This window comes from Ovis canadensis, chromosome 6 (genome assembly GCF_042477335.2).
Source record: "Ovis canadensis isolate MfBH-ARS-UI-01 breed Bighorn chromosome 6, ARS-UI_OviCan_v2, whole genome shotgun sequence".
Taxonomy (NCBI): Eukaryota; Metazoa; Chordata; class Mammalia; order Artiodactyla; family Bovidae; genus Ovis; species Ovis canadensis.
In genome coordinates, this window is record NC_091250.1 from 133119242 (window position 1) to 133139590 (window position 20349).

The 20349-nt window shown below is 59.1% G+C and overlaps 1 protein-coding gene across 7 annotated transcripts in view; it reads right to left on the reverse strand.

Annotated features, from left to right (window-relative positions):
* NSD2 (nuclear receptor binding SET domain protein 2) overlaps window positions 1-20349 on the reverse strand; it is a 75706-nt gene that overhangs the window by 23762 nt on the left and 31595 nt on the right. For all 7 annotated transcript variants that reach the window (XR_011257913.2, XM_069594922.1, XM_069594919.2 and 4 more), the window contains 5 exons: window positions 18133-18757; window positions 16165-16327; window positions 7907-8073; window positions 6933-7415; window positions 1349-1493 (listed from right to left, as the gene is read on the reverse strand). Coding sequence is in view for 6 of the 7 variants with exons in the window: in XM_069594922.1 (XP_069451023.1) it covers window positions 1349-1493; window positions 6933-7415; window positions 7907-8073; window positions 16165-16327; window positions 18133-18729 (1555 nt within the window). In the remaining variant the exon portion in view is untranslated. The remainder of the gene's footprint in view (window positions 1-1348; window positions 1494-6932; window positions 7416-7906; window positions 8074-16164; window positions 16328-18132; window positions 18758-20349) is intronic.

Consider the following 20349-nt stretch of genomic DNA (forward strand, 5'->3'; position numbering starts at 1 on the left):
CAACATGTAGGCCCGACAGTGCTCGCGGAGAACCATGCTGGAGCGCTGGCCTCTCCAGTGCTGGACCCAGACCGGCCTTCGCTGAGCTCTGGGCCAACACAGCACCAGCTGGCCTCAGGGAACACCAGGAGAGGCCCGCAGTGCTATGGCTGGTGGGGCCTGCTGAGCTGCTGCCCAACCGTAACCAGCAAGGGCCAAGGTTGGCCTGAGCTGCCAGGACCCCCTCAGGACCTGCGCGCCAGGCAGAGAGCCCCCGGGGAGGTGGAGTCACTGTCCTTCCCCGTCAAGGGCGGCTCTCCCCTTGCCAGGTTGTCTCTCACAGAAACAAGCAGAAGGGGCACCTGTGAACCCTGGCACCGACAAGACAGACAGCGGGCACCGCGGCCTGGCCTAGCGTCCTGGGCGTCAGCCCCGTGGCGCCTGCGGGAGGGCTCGAGGCCGGCAGAGCAAACACACCAGACATCCCAGGGGCAGGGGCCGCACCTGCCAATTACTTGGATGGTCCTCAGTGACAGAGCAGACTGTCAGGTCACCCTCCTCAGGGGAGAGGAGACTCTGGCTTCAATGACTCCCACCTGTTCTTAAACCAGCAGTCACTGAAAAGGGACACCTTCCTAGAGTTAACAGACTGATGAGCTGTCCAGTAAACTTCTGCCTTTTAAAAAAATACACAAACCCTAAACACTCTCCTGTTCTGAACTGTAGCATCTGCAATCAACCCTGCACACACGAGTGACGCTTACTTCTGGTGTCATCGGACGGGGCTGTGGGGTCGAGAGCCCACCAACCAGGGTGGGGTCACTGGGGCACACAGGCGGGTGGCGCCCTCCTCCTGAGCTGGCCTCTGGCCCCTGCGCGCACGCCCTACACCTGGCCTCTCCAAAGTGCCTCAGAGGCGAGCCTCAAGAGATGCAGGCCTCTTCTGCATTTTCAACTGACGCCCGAACACATCCACTAAGTCCACAGCATGGGCGTCAGTCCCCGCCGTGGCGTCCAGCATGCAGACGGCACAGCTGAGGCGGCCACACGCGTCCCCAAGCTCAGTGTGAAGCCTCCCTCCTCTTACCAGTGACCAGGGCGAAGGGGCTCTGTGCTTACTCACAGTGACAGCGAGAGGCTGCCCACACCCACTGCCAGGCCACGGCCAGCCTCCTCACCCGGGGAGCCCCCAAGCCCACAGCCCGGCCCCCAGGAGTGTGCCCCTGGCCCGTGAGGCGCGCCTCTGGCCCTGGAGGCCACATAGGCTGCCTGCCTCCCCCACACGCCCACCGCGCGGCTCTGGCGACAATCATGACCGCGAGGCGCTGCGCAGGCCCGGCAGAGGACGCGGGCACAGAGGCGCCGTTACCAGAGTCTTCCTCGGGCTGGGGCGGAGCCGCGAGCGCAAACTTGGTGTGATAGCGCGCCCTCTGCTTCTCGTTGAGCATGCTCCACTGCGAGGCCAGCAGCTCCTCGATCTCCTCGGCAGAGGCGTCCGGGTGCTCGGCGACCACCTGCGGGCACAGGAGGGGCTTAGGAAGGTCGCCGCGGGCACACTCATCGCCGCGTCCTGGAACCGCGTCCCAGAAGAGCGCCGAAGGAAAGCAGTGTCTGCCTGACGCCGTAACTCACTGAAATCAGGGCTGGTGGAAGTGAGCCAACTGTATCTGTATAAACGCAGGAAATGAGAGACGATGAAAGAGAAGAGTGCACCTTCCCCACATCAGCCAACGACGGGCGCCTTACGACGACCCAGCACCCTGCGGAAGCTGGCAGCAGGAAACGCCCCTGGGTGTGCAGGTGAGGTCCGGCCGGTGTGCCACTGTGGCCCCAGCCTCGCCCTCCCGGGGGGCGCCTGGAGGGTGCCAAGCAGGCCGAGGGGCCGCGCCCCCCGGGAGCAGGGGCGCAGAGCACTCCGGCCCTGCAGCGCCCCGGGGAGCCCCTTCCCAAGGCCTCCAGGAGCCCCCACCCATGCCGTGCGCCCCGGCGGTGAGGAGGCTCTGCTGCCCCGTGACGAGGGGTGGGGCAGGTGGGCAGGGCCACAGCCCCTCCATCCCGCGGGCAGCACTCTGCCCCTCCGAGGTTCCGTGCGTGTCTGTGTGCCCCGTGCTGAGGACCACTGACAACACGGGAGGCCGACGCACTGCGGCCAGAGCAGCCCCAGCCGACCCGGCACGGAAGCTCAGGGGCCAGGCAGTGACTCCACGCTGTCAAATGCTGAGAGTGGCCAGGGCACCCCCGCAGGCCAACAGTCAGGCCTCGCTGCGGGTCAGTGAAGCAACGGCCGCTCACTCTGCCCACGGGCTCACGAGGACACCACCCAGCACAGCTGCCACAGGGGTGACAGGCGTTGGTCAAGCCGGCCCCAGCCTGCTCCCCCTGCCGCCCCGCACCCCCGACTGCTGCGGAGCCTGGTTACGGGAGGAGGGGCCACCACGCCAGCCTCACCAAACACGGCTGGTCATGAAAATGTGCTGGCAATGGGCCTGAAGTGTGGTGCGCGCCCTGCTGGAATAAACTACCTCAGACACAAGAATGCCCCAAACCAGCAGTCACGACCTCCCCAGTGAGCCAGCCGCGTGAGGCAGGGGCGGGCCAGCCCGGGAGTGCAGCGGACAGAGTCTGGGCGCAAGGTGAGGAGGGAGCCACTGGGCAGAGCCCGGCCCGGGCCAGATGCCCACAGGGAGGAGGCAGGCAGGGAAGGCAGGCCTCTCTCGGAGCTGGAAAGACAGCGGTCGTCCCAGAGGAAGACCTCCACAGCCGAGTCAAGACCAAGCGCAGTGGGAGCAGGCTCCAGAAGACGCTTCAAGGGCTCCGCCGTACGCTGATGGACTCGGGGAACCGAAGGGCTGCCGGCAAGCTCGACGGGAGATGGCACCACCGGCCCGCCCTCGCCTACCCGTGGAGCAGCAGCAGGGCACACAGCCCGCCGCCCCCACCCACCCCCAGCCTCCTCCCAGGCCCCCTCTCAGCCTGCTCTCAGGCCCCCTCTCAGCCTGCTCTGACCTCTCTGCTCCCTCTAGACCATCTAGAGAAAGGAGGGCGCCCCCCTGAGCATCTCAGGCCGGGGAGCCTCCCTGAGGATCTCTGCCCCACAGCCGAGCTCGGCCCTCTGCTGCCTGGGGCCCTGCAGGCTCAGCACCAGGACGGGCAGCAAGGGCGGGGTCTGCAGCTCGTGTCCCCTCGCCCAGCCCCCTCGTCATGGTCGTGGAGACCTTCCCCTCCTTGGAAAAAGGAGACACGGAAAGCCAGGTACCCACGAGCTCACAGCACAACCTGAGACCCCAGAAGCCCCTTGGAGAGGCTCTCCCGTCCTCAGCCTCCACACATGTGCGCCCTGGAGAGCCTCCTGCTATGTGAGACTCACAAGAATGCTCCAGGGGCCCCAAGACTTCGAGTCCAGGGTGAGGAGAGCCTCCACCCTGACCCGGGGACCACCTGCTGGGGGGCTGGCCTCCTGCTGTGATGGCACACACCCCCCCGCCCCCCGCCGCCACACACACACATCTACTGGGGAGGCCACCTGGCGAGGGACGGAGGCCCCGCGGGCACCAGGATGTGGCACCTTGGGGAGGGTTCTCAGCCCCAGTCTAGCCCTCAGGTGACACAGCCCCACCAAGCTGACATCTTAAAGTGACCTCACGAGAGACGCTGAGGCGGAACCGCCTGGCCAAGCTGCTCCCAAAGTCCCGGCCCACAGCCCCTGAGATCATCAGCACAGGTGGCTGTTTTAGACCACTCTGTTTCGAGGTGACCTGTCACAAAGCAACAAGCGCCCAATACAAATATTCATCCAAAGAACCGAGACAGAGACACTGGCACCCCCTAAAGGAGCTGTAAAAATCAGGGCAGATAAAGCAGGAAGAGACCCTTTAAAAATCAGAAACTGTGTTGGGAACATCTGCTAATAAAACCCCTCCTGGGGCCTCGGCCGGTGGTCTGGCGGCCCAGAACCTGCCGTCCAGTGCAGGGGGCAGGGGCTCAGGCCCCGGTCTGGGTGCTGAGGCCCCACAGGCCACAGCGCAACTGAGCCCAAGCTGCACGACTGCTGAGCGTGCGCCACGGCCAGACGCCCGCGCGCATAGCTAAGGCCCCCACAGCCGAAACAAGCAGGTCAAAGCGCCACGGGCACTGGCGCCGTAAGCTAACTCTCCTCGTGGGAGGCTTGCAAGCCATGTGCGGGCACCGCTCGGCTGCTGGGGACCACGCCCCCGCCCTGGTCCCTGCAGGGGCCTCTGCCCCCCGGACCTGCGTCCTGCACGCTCCTGTCTCTTGCCTCAGGAGGAGCGGGACTCGGGGAGTCCTCAGCCCAGGAGCTGGACTCCAGGAGGAGCCAGGGCTGCAGGGCAACCCAAGCTTGCAGCGCACAGACCAGCAAGCAAAGCGCGTGACGGAGGGCTCAGGCCACTGCAGGCAGCACGGCGCTCTCCTTCACGTAAGGTGGAAACCGCTCTTTTAGAAAAGCAGCCAGTGGTGACCAGATGTCCCTGACGGCCCCACCTGGCAGAGGCAGGGCCAGGCGGGCGTCTGGCTCTGCCGCAGGCCTGACTGTGGCCGCGCACCTGCAGTCTGGGGTGAGCGTGCGCTGTGGTGCCCACAGCAAAGCTCTGGAGGGACGCTCAGACCAGAGAGGCTGTGCAGTGGGCTGCAGGGCTCTGGGCTTGGGGCGCAGCCCATCGGCACCTGCTGGAGCGGTCGGCCTGCTTGCTCTCGGCACATACCTTAGTGCTAGAAGGGTTGACTGAGAGCAACCTGGGTCCCCACAGCAAAAAGGGCGTCCTCTGGAAAGCGGCCTGAGGTCTCCCTCATAAACTCAGACAAGGGCACGTTCTAGGGAGGCGCAGCCTGGGGAGCGGCGCAAGTGCGGCTGGCAGGCAGGCTGGCGCAGCGGCACCACCTGGCACCTGAGCAGGCACAGGCCTGGATACGCCCAGCGTATCTCTGAGGATAGACGCGGGAGGCAGGGAGGCACAAGCGGGCAGCGGGCGAGCGTGCTACACTTTCACACTTTGGTGATGGGATCTGAGGGTCCCTATCCTGGACGTGCAGCAAGGCCGCCTTCATGGTTGAGCAACGCTGCGGGAGCGGCCCACAGCCTGCCGGGCCTGCTGGAGCATCTTACAGCTCTCAACATCGTGCTAGGGTGAAATTTCTCCAGGGCAAATCCCTAGGGGTGAAATTGTAAGACAAAAGCAACGTGCACCTTCAGTTTCACCAAGCAATGCCAATTTCTCTTGGAACTAGATGTAAGGGATGGCCCTCCACAGCCTCACATGTGGATTCCCACCGCAGCCTCGGGCCCCTGGCCACAGAGGTGCTGGCCGTGCGGTAGCTGTGATGTGGTCCCTGCTGCCCTAGGCTCAGCAGCCAGTCTGAGCTCACTGGCACCTGGGGTCTTCTATGACCTGCTCTTCTCAAAGCCTCTCCCCTTCCTCCTCCAGGACTGTCCTGAGCTCTGCACACACAGCTCTCGTTTCACTTTAACAACATTCCTTTCCAGTTTGTGAACCGCTTGGCTGAAGAAGCCTTCCCTCCCCTAGACTGACAGAACTCTCCCCCTGAGCCGCTGAATCCTGAAGTCAGCAGTGTGGGCCAGCAGCTGTCCTGAGCGGCAGACCCCCTGTCTGCAGTAGGAGCGCCTCCTCTGTGCAGGGCCAGTCCTCAGGCCGAGCTTCCCTTCCAACGTGGCTATGCTAGCACCTGCTTAAAAAAGGCAGACATTGCTGCTGGGAGCCTCCCGGGAGGACCCTGGACTTGAGAGTTAGCAGAGGGGGATGGCAGCTATAGCTTCAGAATAGCGAGCCTTCCCATCACACGCTACTCAGGTCGCTGAAACATCAGTCACTTTTCTCCAAAGTCGCACCTATTTTGTCACCTTCCCTTCTTTCAGCCTCAAGACACGACCCCGTGACGCTCCAGCTCCCCCGTGCGGGGCTGCTCCGCGTCACCGCCTCCCCTGGGCCGGGGGCTCTGCCGCAGGCCTCCTCTTGCTGCTCGGCCATGCTTTCACCGCGTTTGACGCCAGCGGTGGCACCCAGGGAACCCTGCCTCGTTCACGATCCAAGAGGGCACTTCTCAAGTATCCTCAAAATCACCCCTCAGCAGACGGAAGGAAGTTCCCATCTACTCCCGCCTGCTAACTTTGTGTCAGAAAGCAGTCACACCTAAGGACCTCCCCAAGGGTCCAGGGGTGAGGAGTCAACCTCTCCCCGCCAACCACTCAGGCTCAAGCCCTGGTCACGGAGCCGAGAGCACAGGAGCCGCGCGGCAGGGCCAGAAAAGCAGAGCCGCTGCCGCGGCCATCAGACGCGCGCTCTCCACCTGCTGAGACGCGCGCTTAGTCTGCAGCGGCCGATCCCAACAGGCTTCCCAACACGTCTGCCTCGCAATCCTGAGAAGAGTCCCACCAACCCACTCATTTCAAGTAACACTGAAGAACCAGCGATGCCGGCCTGAGCTCTTGAAGCGGAATCGAGACTTGACGATGTTCAAATTAACTCAGTTCACCCTACAAAAATGATTAAGAAAACCAGCCAAATGTTTAGCCACTGACACCGGGCTACCCTTCACACACCGCGGCAACAGGTGCCGACACGCTCAGGCCTACGGCAGCATCAGGTTCTGTAAATCCAATCTCGCACCACCTCCTGGAGGCTTCTGAGCCGCCTCCTGGGGAAGGCGCTGACCTGGGCTGGAGGTCAGGGTAAGGCCAAGCTTCTAACAAAGAGCAGCCCACCTCCCACTGGACCTTCCCACCATAGTCAGGAGGAATATTCTAGAGCACAAAGGCAAGGATCTCTGCCCCCAAGGCTTGCACTGGCTTCCCCCTGACGACACTCGCCCCTGAGACCCGCGTGTACAGAGGGCGCACCACGGCCCGGCCGACAGCGCCGGGGGCCGGGGCCAGGCCCCCCGCACAAAGCACAGCCCCTCAGAGCCATCCCTACACCGACCTCGTCCCTGTGCTTCTGACAGAAGACCAGGAACCGGGACGCCGCGTCGCCCCTCCGACTCCTCGGGGTGGAGGCCGTGGCCTTCTTCCTGCCGGGGGGGGATCCCGCGCCCCTCCTGGGGTCGGCCTCAGCCACCTTCTGTGGTGTGGCCCGCCCCGGCCCCGGGTCGCCAGGGAGGTTCTCGGTGGAGCTGGACAGCTTGGCCCTCCGTCTCCTCTTGACGGGCGCGCCCGCCTCCCCTGAGGCCTCAGGGCTGTCGGCAGCTTCTTCTCTGCCTCCTGAGGGCTCTGCTGCTTCTCCCAGCGACTCCGCAGCCACACCCGCCTCCTTGGCCACATGGGGGTTGAGGCGGAGCTGGTCCCCCACGTAGAGGAACGTGAACTTGGCCCTCCGCTCCTCCACCGCCATGCGCGCGGCGGCCTCGGCCTGAACGAGGCCCATTTCCCACTGGGCCCTCAACTTCCCTGAAATGGGCTTCAACAGCTGCAAAGAAAACACAAGACATGCGTAAGTTTCATCAAATAAAGATTAAAAATTAACCCACTTTAAAGAAGGGCACTTTCTGAATTTCAGGTAAATTTAGAAATAAATAATATAAAAACCAATTAACTTGAAGGTTTTAGAGTTCAGACCAGTATAACTCTACTGTTTCTTGAAACTAGAAATCAATCGCAATTACAATGAACACTTATATATAATATCATATATACGTGTGTCTCTGTGCGTGTGCTTACATAAAGGAAAACAAAACTTAGGAAACTGTCTCTGGGAGTCACCAAAGGAGTAAACAGGATAAACCACGTGTCTACACAAAGCTGCCGTGCCGTGGGACGCAGCGCGCTGGGCAGAGCCAGCAGCGGCAGACGTAAGCAGCCACGGCAGCGTTTCAAGCAACCACAGTTCAAGACAAGGTAAATAATTACGAACAAAAATAAAAGTTTCGTCTAAGATTGTACTTAAGGAGCGTCTGTCACCTTGATTCTCTCAGCTTTCGTGGGCGCCTGCTTGGCACTTTCCTGGCATAATTTTTCAAACTGGCCTTCTCCTTCAAAAGCTACAAGGCTCTTCTCAAATATCCAAGCTCTTTCTGGGGCATCACCAAAGAACTGTACGTGATACTGGCGTGCACTCTTTTTCTGACCTAGTTTTTAAAATAAAATGTTAGAACTTGAAAGTTAGAATTTGGGATGAAATTAGGCAAATCTATTAATAATTACTGATATCAAGTTAGGAGTGGCTTTGAAGTCATTTTACTTGGTGCTGTTGGAATCCATTAACCTCAAAATAAATCCTTTTTTCTCCCCCACCACACTCTATAGCAAAAGGGGAAATACACTCGTGAGACTTAGATAGGGTTCAAAGCCGGCGAGGAAAGACCACCGACCCGGCTCACTTCTCATCTCCTCCCTCCTCATGCCACCAAAGACGACACTCCATCAGTCAGAGCAGAGAGGACAGCGGCGAGGGGGCCGCGGGCACAAACCCCAGCCCCTCACACGCACCACGCTGCGGAGAGGGCAGCTCGAGGCCACCAAGTGCCCCCAGATGCTGAAGGAGCCACCGCCCCGGCCCCCGCACCCTCGCACAGGACACTGGACACACGGCAGCAAAGCGCACTTCCCAGGGAGCCAGCACACCACAGGAACAGCCTCCCACGTTGCCTTTGCCCCAAAAGGTGGAGATTCATTCCCTCAGCCAGGCCACCACCAGCCAGCACCTCTAAGAAAGCCAGCAGCGCCCCCTACGGGCCGCAGGCAGCGGCGCGCCGTCCTCTGCAAGAAGGCCCAGCACAGGCACCCGGGCCCAGAGGAGCCTCTAACAGAGCCCAGAGCTCACAGAGTCAACAGTCTGCAGGGCCACAGACGCCACACCAGGAGGTGACGCCTGACACAGAAGAACTCTAGCCTGCTGTCAGAAGAGAAGAAGGAGAGAGAAGCGCCATCTGAAATTTGACAACACCACCATGAAAACAGGTAACTGGCCTTCCGAAGAGAAACTCATCAGAGTTTACCAAACCCAGGAACACGTGTCAGAACTAACCCTGCCAGCACCTCACCCGACACCCAGGTCCGGGCACAGCTTTGGGACAGTCGAGCTGCTGGGGGAGGAAGAGACAGGTCCATGTTCACGAAATGACAGACAGAAGCTCTGGATGCTGGAAGGCAATGCCTTCTCCTATGTTGGAGAGTTGCGTCCAACATAGAATCCCACACCCCGTCACACCGAAGCTCGAGTGTGACCGCAGCGGCACCCTCCGAACCCAGGAACTCAAAGCGACCCCCGCCGCTTCCCCAGGATGCCAGAAACCACGCTGCAGCGAGACAGAAGAGCGGACCGAGGAGGGGCGCGGCGCCGAGCCACAGACAGAGCGGCAGCCGAGGAGAGCAGAGCACCAGTCTCGGGCGCCGCCGGCCAGTGAGTCAACGGGGGGAGCGGGGCCCAGGGGCGCGAGGAAGGGGAGAAGGGACAAGCCGCGCGGGCTCCTCACCGAAGGAGACCAGGCAGCGGGAAGGCAGGCGGACAGAGAGGAGGTGGGGCTCCAACACGGCCGTCCATTTTTATCCCCAATCAGAGAAACTAACCACGTGACAGCATGAGCTTTAAAGACAGAAGAACAAATACTTGAAAAAATTTAACCAAATGGCAGCGAACTATACAATTCCACGAGAAATGCAATATTTATCTCCAGAAAAAAAGACAAAAGGTTGTACAAGAAATAAAATGCAACTGAGAACACAGCTGGATTTCTCACTGAATGATATTTATACGGTCAAAATTAAATGGACACTTATGTTTGATGTAATAAAAATAGTGAGTTAATTCTATGGAAAGAATGGAAGGGAAAGAAACAGGAAATGATTGAGGAGCTCAATCTTCATTTACCATAACAGAAAGTCAACAGAAAATATCTGATGATAAAAGAGAAGCTAAAGCCAAAAGAAAATGTTTAAAGAGTTAAAAATTAAAAAAAAAAAAAGAGTTAAAAATAATAAGTTCTGGGAGGGCAGGGGACTGTTTCCCACTATTAATCTCTCAGGACAATTTGACTTGTTTATAAGTGTGTATACTTCTTTTGATTTTAAAATAGCTAAGATTCAAAACTATGTCGGGAGGTTTGTGACTTCTTTCCGAAGACTCGTGACCGTGAAAGTGGACACAGACAGACGCCGTAGCGTTTGCAGAGCTGAGGAAACTGTGTTACAGTGCGCATGCCGGGACAATGTGAGCACACGCAGGTTTTAAGTGAACAGCTGAAGACGGTAAAAGTGCTCCTTACATGCCAGCTGGAAAAAAGAAGTCAGAGAACATGGCAGGCTGATCCCAAGCTTGTAAAATTAATTTAACATTTTTGAAGTTCTTTTCTGCTCAGAAATGTCATAACAAACATACCCCAACTTTCTCTTATTTTTAAGGCTTTTTTCTAAGCCATCTGAATTTTATTTTGGTCCAAATCGAGAGGTGAATTCTTTACTTTCTTTGAGAACCATGACTAACCAACTGTCCCACCACCCGTTAGCAGCCCTTCCTCCCTGTGACCTTGGATTTTCATCCTTACAGTTGGAAGGAAAACACTGGTCACTGAGGCCCCACCTGCCCTCCCTCCTGAGAGAAGCTGGCCGCCACTAGCTCGGGCACTTGAACGTTGTACCGAGTTCGCTTCCTCCCCATCACGGCCCATCAGACGCAAGGTGGACCCTGAACCTGGGCGAGGCCGAGCAGACCAGAGTCCGCCCCATGGGAAACAAGGAACAAGGATGGCCAGGCCCACGTTTCCTGGCTTGGTCCCGGGGGGGGGCGGGGTCACCGGAGCCCCCAAACAGGCAAAGCAGAAACTGACAAAAGCTCCAACAGGAAAGGGCACGTCCACCACCACAGCGGGAAACCCGAACTCACTGCTCCTCCTAGTTGACAGGACAAGCAGAAAGGACAGTCACAGGGTCAGCTCAGAAGGTGAGACAGTCAGATCACCTGCAGTATTTGCAGAAAATGCTGGAATTTAGAAATACAGCAACGAGGGCTCCTTTCTACATAATAACACAGAAAAGGCGAGAATAAGACCCTCCACACAGAGGAGAGCCGGACCCAATGGGCCAGCAGGGCCCAACAGAGGAGAGTCTCACCCAACAGACCAGACGGGCCCAACAGAGGAGAGCCGGACCCGACGCCCCAGTGTCTGCAGGGAGGCCAGCAGGACCCGGGTACCCCAGGGAGACGGTAACGTTCCCAGGTGCAAGAGAATCCAGTCTTCTTCAGTGTAATACCCAGAACACCAGTCACCTCCTGATTCCAACCTAGAGGGCCAGGCCTCAGAGCCGCTGGCTCGGCCACGTGCGCCCTGGCAGACGGTCTCCAACACAAGCACTGCTGCTACGAACAGCAGAAGCGCGCTTAGGTCTGCAAAGGAGGCCTGAACGCTCTACGCGGCTATGCTCTCCTCTGCACACAGACTCGACTTCAGTCTCTACAGCTCACATGCGGACTTCCCTGGCGGCTAGGTGGCAGAGTCTCCCTGCCGACGTGAGAGAGACGGGCTCGATCCCTGCTCTGGGAAGACCCCACATGCTGCGCAGCCAACTAGGCCACGCGCCGTGAGTGTGCAGCCTGTGCTCTGGGGCGCGGGGGCCACGAAGGAGCCAGGCGCTGCCGCCGCTGAGCCGCGCACCCCCCACCTGTGCGCCTCCGCAGCGAGGAGCCCGCACACCACAACCAGAGTGGCCCCCCGCCACCCCTGGGGAGACCCAGCGCGGCCAAAAATACACGCGTGGAATTATCTTTTAAGGAAAGCTTAAATGCACTGCTACCGATTCAGAGTCAAGTACTCCTGGAATCCCAAGTATGATGAGTAAAAAGCAGCACATGCAGAGCGAGGAAATTGGGGGTGGGAGGCAGGAGCAGGCTGGGGAGTTCCATCCCACAGGAACCGAAAGGCCTTGCTTCCCAAGGCCCTGCTCGGCCAGCTCCACACCCGAAGCCTCCCTCCTCCACGCGTCCTCCCAGCAAGGACTCCTGAGCCTCAGGCCCACCATCCCAGGGGCTGCGGAGAGAGCGGGGGCAGCGTGCCAGCACACACGCCTCACCTCCATCCTCTGCCTTCCAGGCCTTGGACACAACCAGAGCCCAGACCTGGGCGGCCACACACCACTTGCTACTCAAAGGACCCAGGCTTCCTCTGAGGAACAGCCGGCTGAAGGACTGGGGCGGAGGAAGTGTAAGGGAGCCCGCAGCGTGGCTGGCGCTTAGCACACGTGAGGAAGCGCTCCAAGACAGGCAGAGCCAGGACAGGGGCGCACGGCTGAAAGGGACTCCCTGGGCTCCCAGAGGCCGCGTCTGGAACAGCGCAAGTATTAAAGAGCGAAGACAGTAACGTTCAGTGTGTAAGTAACCTTTTAGGAGGGAGCTCACCTTCACAGAAAAGCGCCAGCTCCTTCACCACGGAAAGGATAAAAATGGACAGCTAGCATTCAGCAGACCAGCGGGTCCTCAGGGAGGACCAGACCTCAGAGGAAGGTGCCCAGGGAGCCAGGCCCCAAATGCAGCACGGGTCAGCCACTGAGACAGCGGCCAGCACCCCCCGGACACCCTGGTCCACACCTCCTGGGCAGGGGCCACGGCACGGGCCAGCCGCACGGTCTCCCAGGTTCCCCTGACCCCTTCACTTTCCAAAGGTCATCTGACTCCCCCTGCAACTCATCCTGGCTCTCAGCCTTCCGAGCTGCTTTTCAAACGACACTGTCAGGGCTCTGAAGCTGGCCTCTGCTGACCAAGGCTGCCTCCCCTGCAGCCAAGACAGTTCCTGGAGAAGCGCACTGCTGGACTGAAGCCCTCCTTTCAAGAAGGCCCCAGTGAAGGGCCAAGTCTGCGCCCTACCTGCATGGCGCTCGCCTGCCTCTGTGGGCCTGAGTCTGCTCACAAGGCCAGGGCTGGGGGTCTGCTCTCGCCCGCAGGGGCTGGGAGGGCACCCTGACTCAACCTCAGGGTGAAGAAAAGAGCAGGTGCACGGCCACACTGGAGGTTCCCGGGAGATCTAAGCAAGGCCCCAAGAGACGAAGGGCCAGCTACTGGCGGGCCGCTTTCTCACATGCAGGCGGGGTTCTGGCCTCGTTCCAAGAGGACTGCCGCTGACAAGCCAGGGTGGAGTGTCAGGACAGGTACAGCACCCGCTCAGATGAGCTGGCAAAGGGGAGTGTATTCATATACAAAAGAGAGAGAGCAGGTGAAACAAAGCGTTTAAGGTTGGCAAGTCTAGCTTAGAGTGAGTGGCATCCACAGCACTGTTCCACTCAGAACAGTGGCCTGGAAAAGCTTCTAAATGGAAAAAGTAGTAATAAACAAAATATTCCACATGGAAAATGAGACAAGACAGACTCCATCTGTGGCCACTTGGCTCTGGGAACGCTCCGGGGACGCCTGGCAACATAGAACGCTGATGGCTGGCACAAAATTATTAAAACGGAATCACCAAACACAAGGGCTGCTCAGGGGAAGCAACTGCTCAAACAGCAACGTTCTCAGGAGAAAGCCCAGAGGTGATCGGGCGAGGGGGGTGCAGACACAATACAAACTCTGGTTTTAAAAGAAAAAAAAAAAAAAGGCTGACGGGAACACCTGAGAGCTCACCAGTCTCTGTGCTAAGATCTTTCCCCAAAAGTAGCGTCATCATCACCTTTGTCTTTCATACTTAGGGAGACACCCTAATAACCTCGGAGCTTAAAGACACGGAGTAGCAGCTCACTGCCAGCTGAGCTGGGCCCCAGCAGCCAACTGACTCTCCAGAGTCTGCACCTCAACCAGGAGGACATGGCTGCCGATTCCTAAGCAAACGTGCAGAAGTGCTGAGCCGGAGCACGCACACCAGTGGTGGCGCGCCAGTCTCACTCGGAGAAGCTGCTGTCAGTTCAGTTCAGTTCAGTCATGTCCGATGCTTTGCGACCCCACGGACTGCAGCACACCAGGCCTCCCTGTGCATCACCAACTCCTGGAGCTTGCTCAAACTCATGTCCACTGAGTCAGTGATGCCATCCAGCCATCTCATCCTCTGTCGTCCCCTTCTCCTCCTGCCTTCAATCTTTCCCAGCATCAGGGTCTTTTCCAATGAGTCAGCTCTTTGCATCAGGTGGCCAAAGCATTAGACTTTCAGCTTCAGCATCAGTCCTTCCAATGAATATTCAGGGTTGATTTCCTTTAGGATGCACTGGTTGGATTTCCCTGCAGGCCAAGGGACTCTCAAGAGTCTTCTCCAACACCACAGTTCAAAACCATCAATTCTTCAGTGCTCAGCTTTCTTCACAGTCCAACTCTCACATCCATACATGACCACTGGAAAAACCATAGCCTTGACTAGACGGACCTTTGTCGGCAAAGTAATGTCTCTGCTTTTGAATATGCTGTCTAGGTTGGTGATAACTTTCCTTCCAAGGAGCAAGCATCTTTTTTAAATTTCATGGCTGCAGTCACCATCTGCAGTGATTCTGGAGCCCAAGAAAATAAAGTCTCTCACTGCTTCCACTGTTTCCCCATCTGTCTGCTGTGAAGTGATGGAGCTGCTGCAGGCTATAGAAACTATCCAACCCTAACCCGGGGGACTGTGCAATGAAGGGAACTAAGCCCTGCAGCTGGAACAGAGAGACATGGAAAGACGCCTTTAGTTAGGACGGTCTGAGACACTGGGAGGCTGAAATGAGGCAGAAATCCCAGTGCTGAAAAGGACCCCGAGAGACTGCATGTGATGTGCTCTGCAGACAACCGGTATGGAGTCACAGGGCCCTGGAGGGCTCTGCCTGGGCCACCTGGAGCTGGGAGGGAGGGCTGCCACCGGGGCAGAAGGCCCACCCCGACCACAGCAGGCAGCCTGGCCTCTGCCTCAACTGGCACTTCTGTCGCACTCTGACCAAGTCCAGAGGCCTCTGGGGTGCGTCCCGGGGCCCCGTAAGCCCCGACAGAGACTCCCGATGCTGGCAAGCTGAGGAAGCTGCACACCCTGTACCAGGGCAGAAGCAGAACCAGCCCACAGGCGCCTCCCCGGCCCCGGCGTCCTGCACACGTGCACCGGGGTCTCGGGACACAAGAGAGGGCCTCTCAGCCCCGTCTGAGCCTCCCACGCCTGCCTGCCAGGGGGCACTGCTGAACCCCACTCCCAGCAGCGACGCCGCGGCAAGGCTCAGGCCTCCAGCCAGAGGCCAAGAGGGGCCACTGGGGCAGGCCCCAGCCCGCCTGCCCACGCCCCTGGAGGGCACAGCCACCTAGGCGCCAACGTGGTCTGCTCCAGCCCTGCATCACCACATCTCACCTTCCTCACACCAAACTCAGAGTCTGCTCTAGAAGGACTGTTTATGAGACACTCAAACCACCCAATTTTGTTTTTTTCCCTCCAAAACCACATGAGATCTTATGTTTCATGAATTGTCCAATTGTTTAAGCATCTGCTCTAATCTGCATCGTAACACACTACATCACGTTATGCTAACTTCTCTGATTTATAATTCAAGTTTCATGACACCAAAGATGATTATGTCTAGTCTTTTTCCCTTTTTCCCACCTAATAAAATAAACTGGGACGTTTTTAAGCTAAAATGCAATATAAAACACTAATTTCTGAAAATCATGCTGACATAAGTAATTACTATATATCTAAATAATAATAAATTATCATAAAACCTGAAAAGCAAATGAGAAGGCAAAGACCATTCTCCTTTAATACTAACTCAGTCAGATAAAGTACATATCCAAGTTGGATATAAAAATAAAAACAATATGTCATGTCTGAATCACTAACTTCAAAGTTGCAAAATGAACCACAAAAAAAATGTAACAATCCAACCCACCTCCACCAACAAGCCAACTGAAATGCTGTATGAACGGCCAGCAAGTCACTAACCACTAGGGAGACGAGAGCAGATGGAACGCGGAGCGGGGCCGCCAGCGTCTAGGGTGGGGCCCTGAGGACTTGCCGCCTCGCAGGGACAGAGCTTCAGGTCTACAGAGCAAGCAGGGCTCTGGGCGCAGGTGGCGGGGACCACTATCTGGCAATGTGAATGCATTTCATGCCACTCATTTGAGTACTCGGTTAGGACGGTTAATCTTATGTCTGTGCATTAAAGCACAATAAAAAAGGGGGAAATAAAGGGCCGCAGTAGGGCTGCTGAAGGAAGAGGAAGAGAGAAGCTGGGCGATGGGAACAGTGAAGCGCAGAAGACGAAGACGGAACGGCAGCCCCCACCGTGCCCCCCGGTACCTTTCAGCCTGGTGTGGCTGTGCAGGAGCGGGTCGGCAGAGACCATGCAGGGCCACCACGGGTAGCCGGACACCTTGGACCACACCAGGTCCCCGACCCCGAACCTCAACGGCTGGCCTTCGTCTCTGCTGCTGTTCAGACAGGACTCTCTCTTAGCTGGAACCTGAAAACAAACGAGATACGTCAAGTACCCAGCCCTAAATCCAGCTTCCTATCCACAGAAGACCAAGGGCGAGTCAGAGCAGGCTCCATACACACACGTGCACACACACCTAAAAAGAAGTGTGCTTTCCCTCGGCTCCCTCATCGGTTTTAGCCAACAGCTCTGAGAGCACTTCGTCGAAACTGCTCACCTCCTGCCCTCAGCTAGAAGGTCAGCAAGGGCCTGGCACACAGAGGTGCCCGACGTTGCGAAGGTCTCTGCAGAAATCCACTTCCTTGGCCTGGTGGGAGGCCTTTAGTGGAGCTTTATTCGCAGGCTGGACAAGAATTCTCATGGAATTCATCCTCTGGCCCTCCGCTCCTCTGAGCCCTTGTCTGACAGTCAGTCCTTGGGAGGGAGGACCGCAGGGGGGCCGGGACGCGGGGGCTCGGCAGCAGGCCCAGCCCCACCTCCACCCCCCAAGGCCTGGGCTCCCGGAGCCTCAGCCTCCGCACCTCAGAACCCAGGCCAGGAGGAGGCTGAAGGCCTGGCAAGAGCGGCGCCCTCGCCAGGGGGCTGAGCACAGTCGAATCGCCGACTGGCTTTAAGCCTCAGCCCCACACACGTGCACGGAGGCGAGTGCAGTCGCCACGCCCATCGGGGGTGAGGGCTGGCACAGAGCGGGCGCGTCACACACTCCTACAAAGACACCGGCTCTCAGGCTGACTGTCACCTGAGCCTCGCGCCCACGCCCTCAGGACAGGCAGTATCGTCCCCACTCAGAGGGCGCAGCCAGACTCAGAGAGGCAAAAGCAGGTGACCTGTCCAGGTTTTAACAAAATCAACCGCAGCCTCTTCCCTATAAAGGAGCATGGATCCACCAGGCGGCTTCAAGCAGGGCCACAGCAACCCAGACCACCATCACTGTGATTACGTCAGAGCCGCCCTGCACCCCTCACCCCAGCACTCAACAGACATAAGCCCTGAAGGTCTTCGTTATTTCAGCTCCTCCAGGGAAATGTCCATCCTTTCCTGTCCTATCTGTGGGGCCATAAACAAAATTCCTCACTATAATTTTACAGTGATTCCTCCAGCCTTGGTGAGAAAATACCCAAACTGGCCTCAAGCCCCTGCCCCTCCTCTTGAAAGCGGGCCTGGAGCTTCGCCTGGCCAGCGCACAGAGGCCTGCCGGACCCCGTCCATGCGACCGCCGGCTCAGGGACAGGGCGCCACAAAGCCTCTGCAGCTCCTCTGCCAGGGCTGAGGTTCCCGCCTGTCACTGAGGACTTGTGGCACAAACACCGTGTTTTCATCCCACATTCCCACCCCAGACTTCAAAGCCTGAACGTGCATTCACGCGCACTCCAGCACTGCGCTCCGCGCTGGGGACCAGGAGCATGCAGGCAGGAGGCACGCCCCGTGGTCACAGGGGCAAGCCACACGCAGGGCCCCTGCAGCGGACAGTGGTCCCCGGGTGGACAGCGACCGAGGGGAGGCCGGCGGGAGCGCTCCTCAGACAGCACAGACCGGGGAAGCCCCACGGGATCCCCCACTGACCGCCATCAGGCGGAGAGGAGCTCTGTGAAACAGGACCGCCTGAAGGCCGAGGGCTTCGGAATGGCCAAGCCCAGATTCAGAACCTCATGCAGTCTTGACACTTCGTCTCCAGGCCCCAGCTCAACAGGATGTGAGTGTCCCCTCGGCGAGCCCTCAGAGCAAGTGGAGAGCCGGCCACGGGGACCACGCCCACCTCCTATCGCTTCTCACACGTCGCGTGTCCTCCGAGGCCCCCTGCCACCCGCCCAGAGCCCCTCATTCACAAATACCTTTTTGTCCACAGGACTGGAGACCCTGGACACTAGGGCGGCCTCCCCGCGGCCGTGCTCCAGCAAAGAGCCACGCTGTGCGCTTCTCTTGCGGCTCCTCCGGGCCTTGTGCTCCGGTCTCTGTCCGTCTGCTTCCGAACGGGACACGGCGGCCGCACCGTCGCCACATATGGAGGACTCAAAGAGAGGTTTCCCATTCATGTAGGTTTTGGTGATTTTCAGCTTAATTTCCGGAGAGCCATTTTTGACAGGGGTAGTGTGAGGTGGGGTCCCAAGTCCCTTCACTTCCTGGGATTCAAAACGTAGTTTGGCATCGTGAGCACCAGGCTCTCCATTGAAGACGCGGGAGGTGAGGTCTTTCAGCCTCTCAGCCGGGATGAATGGCAGCGCGTCGTGGCCGTTGAACTTCTGCACAACCCCGTCCTGCAGGCCGGCCGAGAGCTGGGCTTTGCTCAGGAACACGGAGCACTCGCGGCTCACGTCGCAGCTCGGGGTCTTCCCGTTGGCGCTGCCCAGGACTTCCGGGGCCTGCTTCATCTTCATGCACTTTGCCACCTTTGGAGCAGAAAGAGGGCTTTTCCTGACGCTGAATTCCATTCAGACTCGGTGCCTCCGTCTCAGAACACTGCAGTGTTGGAAAAAGAGAAAAGAAACACCTTAGTCTCAAACCTCAGATGAGTCCGCCAATGGAACCCTTTATACACTTGGGGAGTTTCCGGGATTCTGAGGCAGTGTATGGTGTTTCCTGTGACTTCGGTCCCAACAGGCAGTTCTAATATCACAGAAATGACAGGAGCCCCAAAACAAGAGTGAAAGGACCAGGACTGGGTTTTCGTGGCGGAACACAAAAGTCGGGCAAGGAAAGGAAGTCACGCCACTGCCCCCGAGCCCTCTGGAAACGGGGGCTGCCCCCCACCTGCCGCCAGGGCAGCACCCAAGGCGGCCAGTGCAAAGCCAGGCCTGGGCAGAGGACAAGAGGAGGGGCCCGAGACACGGCGGGAAGCAGCACCGGGCAGGGGCTCCAGGCCTGCCCACGGCCACTGGGCAGCAAAGCTTAAGCCCAGACGGACGGGGCAGGTGCCGGCGGGCCCCCTGCCACCGGCCTGGCCCACGCTAACCGTGGGGACAAGGAGGGGGCCCAGCCTCGAGGACACTCATCTCTCCTTGGACAGGGCACACCAAGGACCCCACACGGCACCCGGGGTCAGATGGGCTGCCTGAGCCCCACAGGCAGAGGGGGCTTCCCCGGGAGCCGCAGCCCCTCACTCGGGACACCCAGTGAAGGCAGCTCACGGGGAACAGGCCGGCGCCCACTCTGCTGGGAAGACCCCCCCTCAAGGCCCCCAACAGCACACCACAACGGCAGCGAGGAGGCCCTCCAAGACGAGCCACCGGGGGGAGCAGAGCACCAAGACGGAGCGCCCCCGTCAGGGTGCCCCCGATGGAGAGCACCGCACCAGAGCTTGGCCCTGTCACCACCAAGGGGCCCCACACCAAGACGCCCCCTGGGGGGCCAGCTCTGTGGGCGCCAGGGACCATCCCCCCACCCCAAGCACACGCTGGGACCATCCGCTGGGACCCACGGGGGGTTTTTAAGGCAAGTCTGAGTGGGTTCCAGTCCCGCTCACATCAGGCTGACTGGACAGAGAGAAGCCGACGGCCTCAAGGCACAGCAGGGCGCGTGTGGCCGGTGAGCAGAGGACACGGACCCCGCCCAGCCCCAGGGTCTACACGGCCCACACGCAGGGCCGCAAGCCCACCCTTACGGGCAAACCGCAGCTCTCTGGCAGCCCGGCAGCCGGGACTCTGCGCTCTCACTTTTGGGAGCCTGGGTTCCGTCCCTGCTCGGGAACTGGGATCCCACAAGTCGCGCAGTGAGGGCCATCCCCCACCAAAAAACTAAAGAAAAGATCAAAACCCCAAAAGAAATGCCACCTCACACAGCACCTATGAGGATGGCTACCCACTATCAGAACAGAAAGCAGGGCCTTGGGGGGATGCGAGGAGCCTGGAGCCCTGCACACAGGGGCGGGGACGGGAAGGAAACAGCGGGGCTTCCTCAAAGCACCCACAGGACCCACGAGCCCACCTGACACCCCAGGGGACGGAAGGCAGGCACGCGGGGTGTCGGCGCCCCGTGTCCATCCACAGAGCGGGGCGTGCCGCAGCCTCAGACAGCAAGGGGAGGCGGACACCTGCCACACACCGACCCCAAGG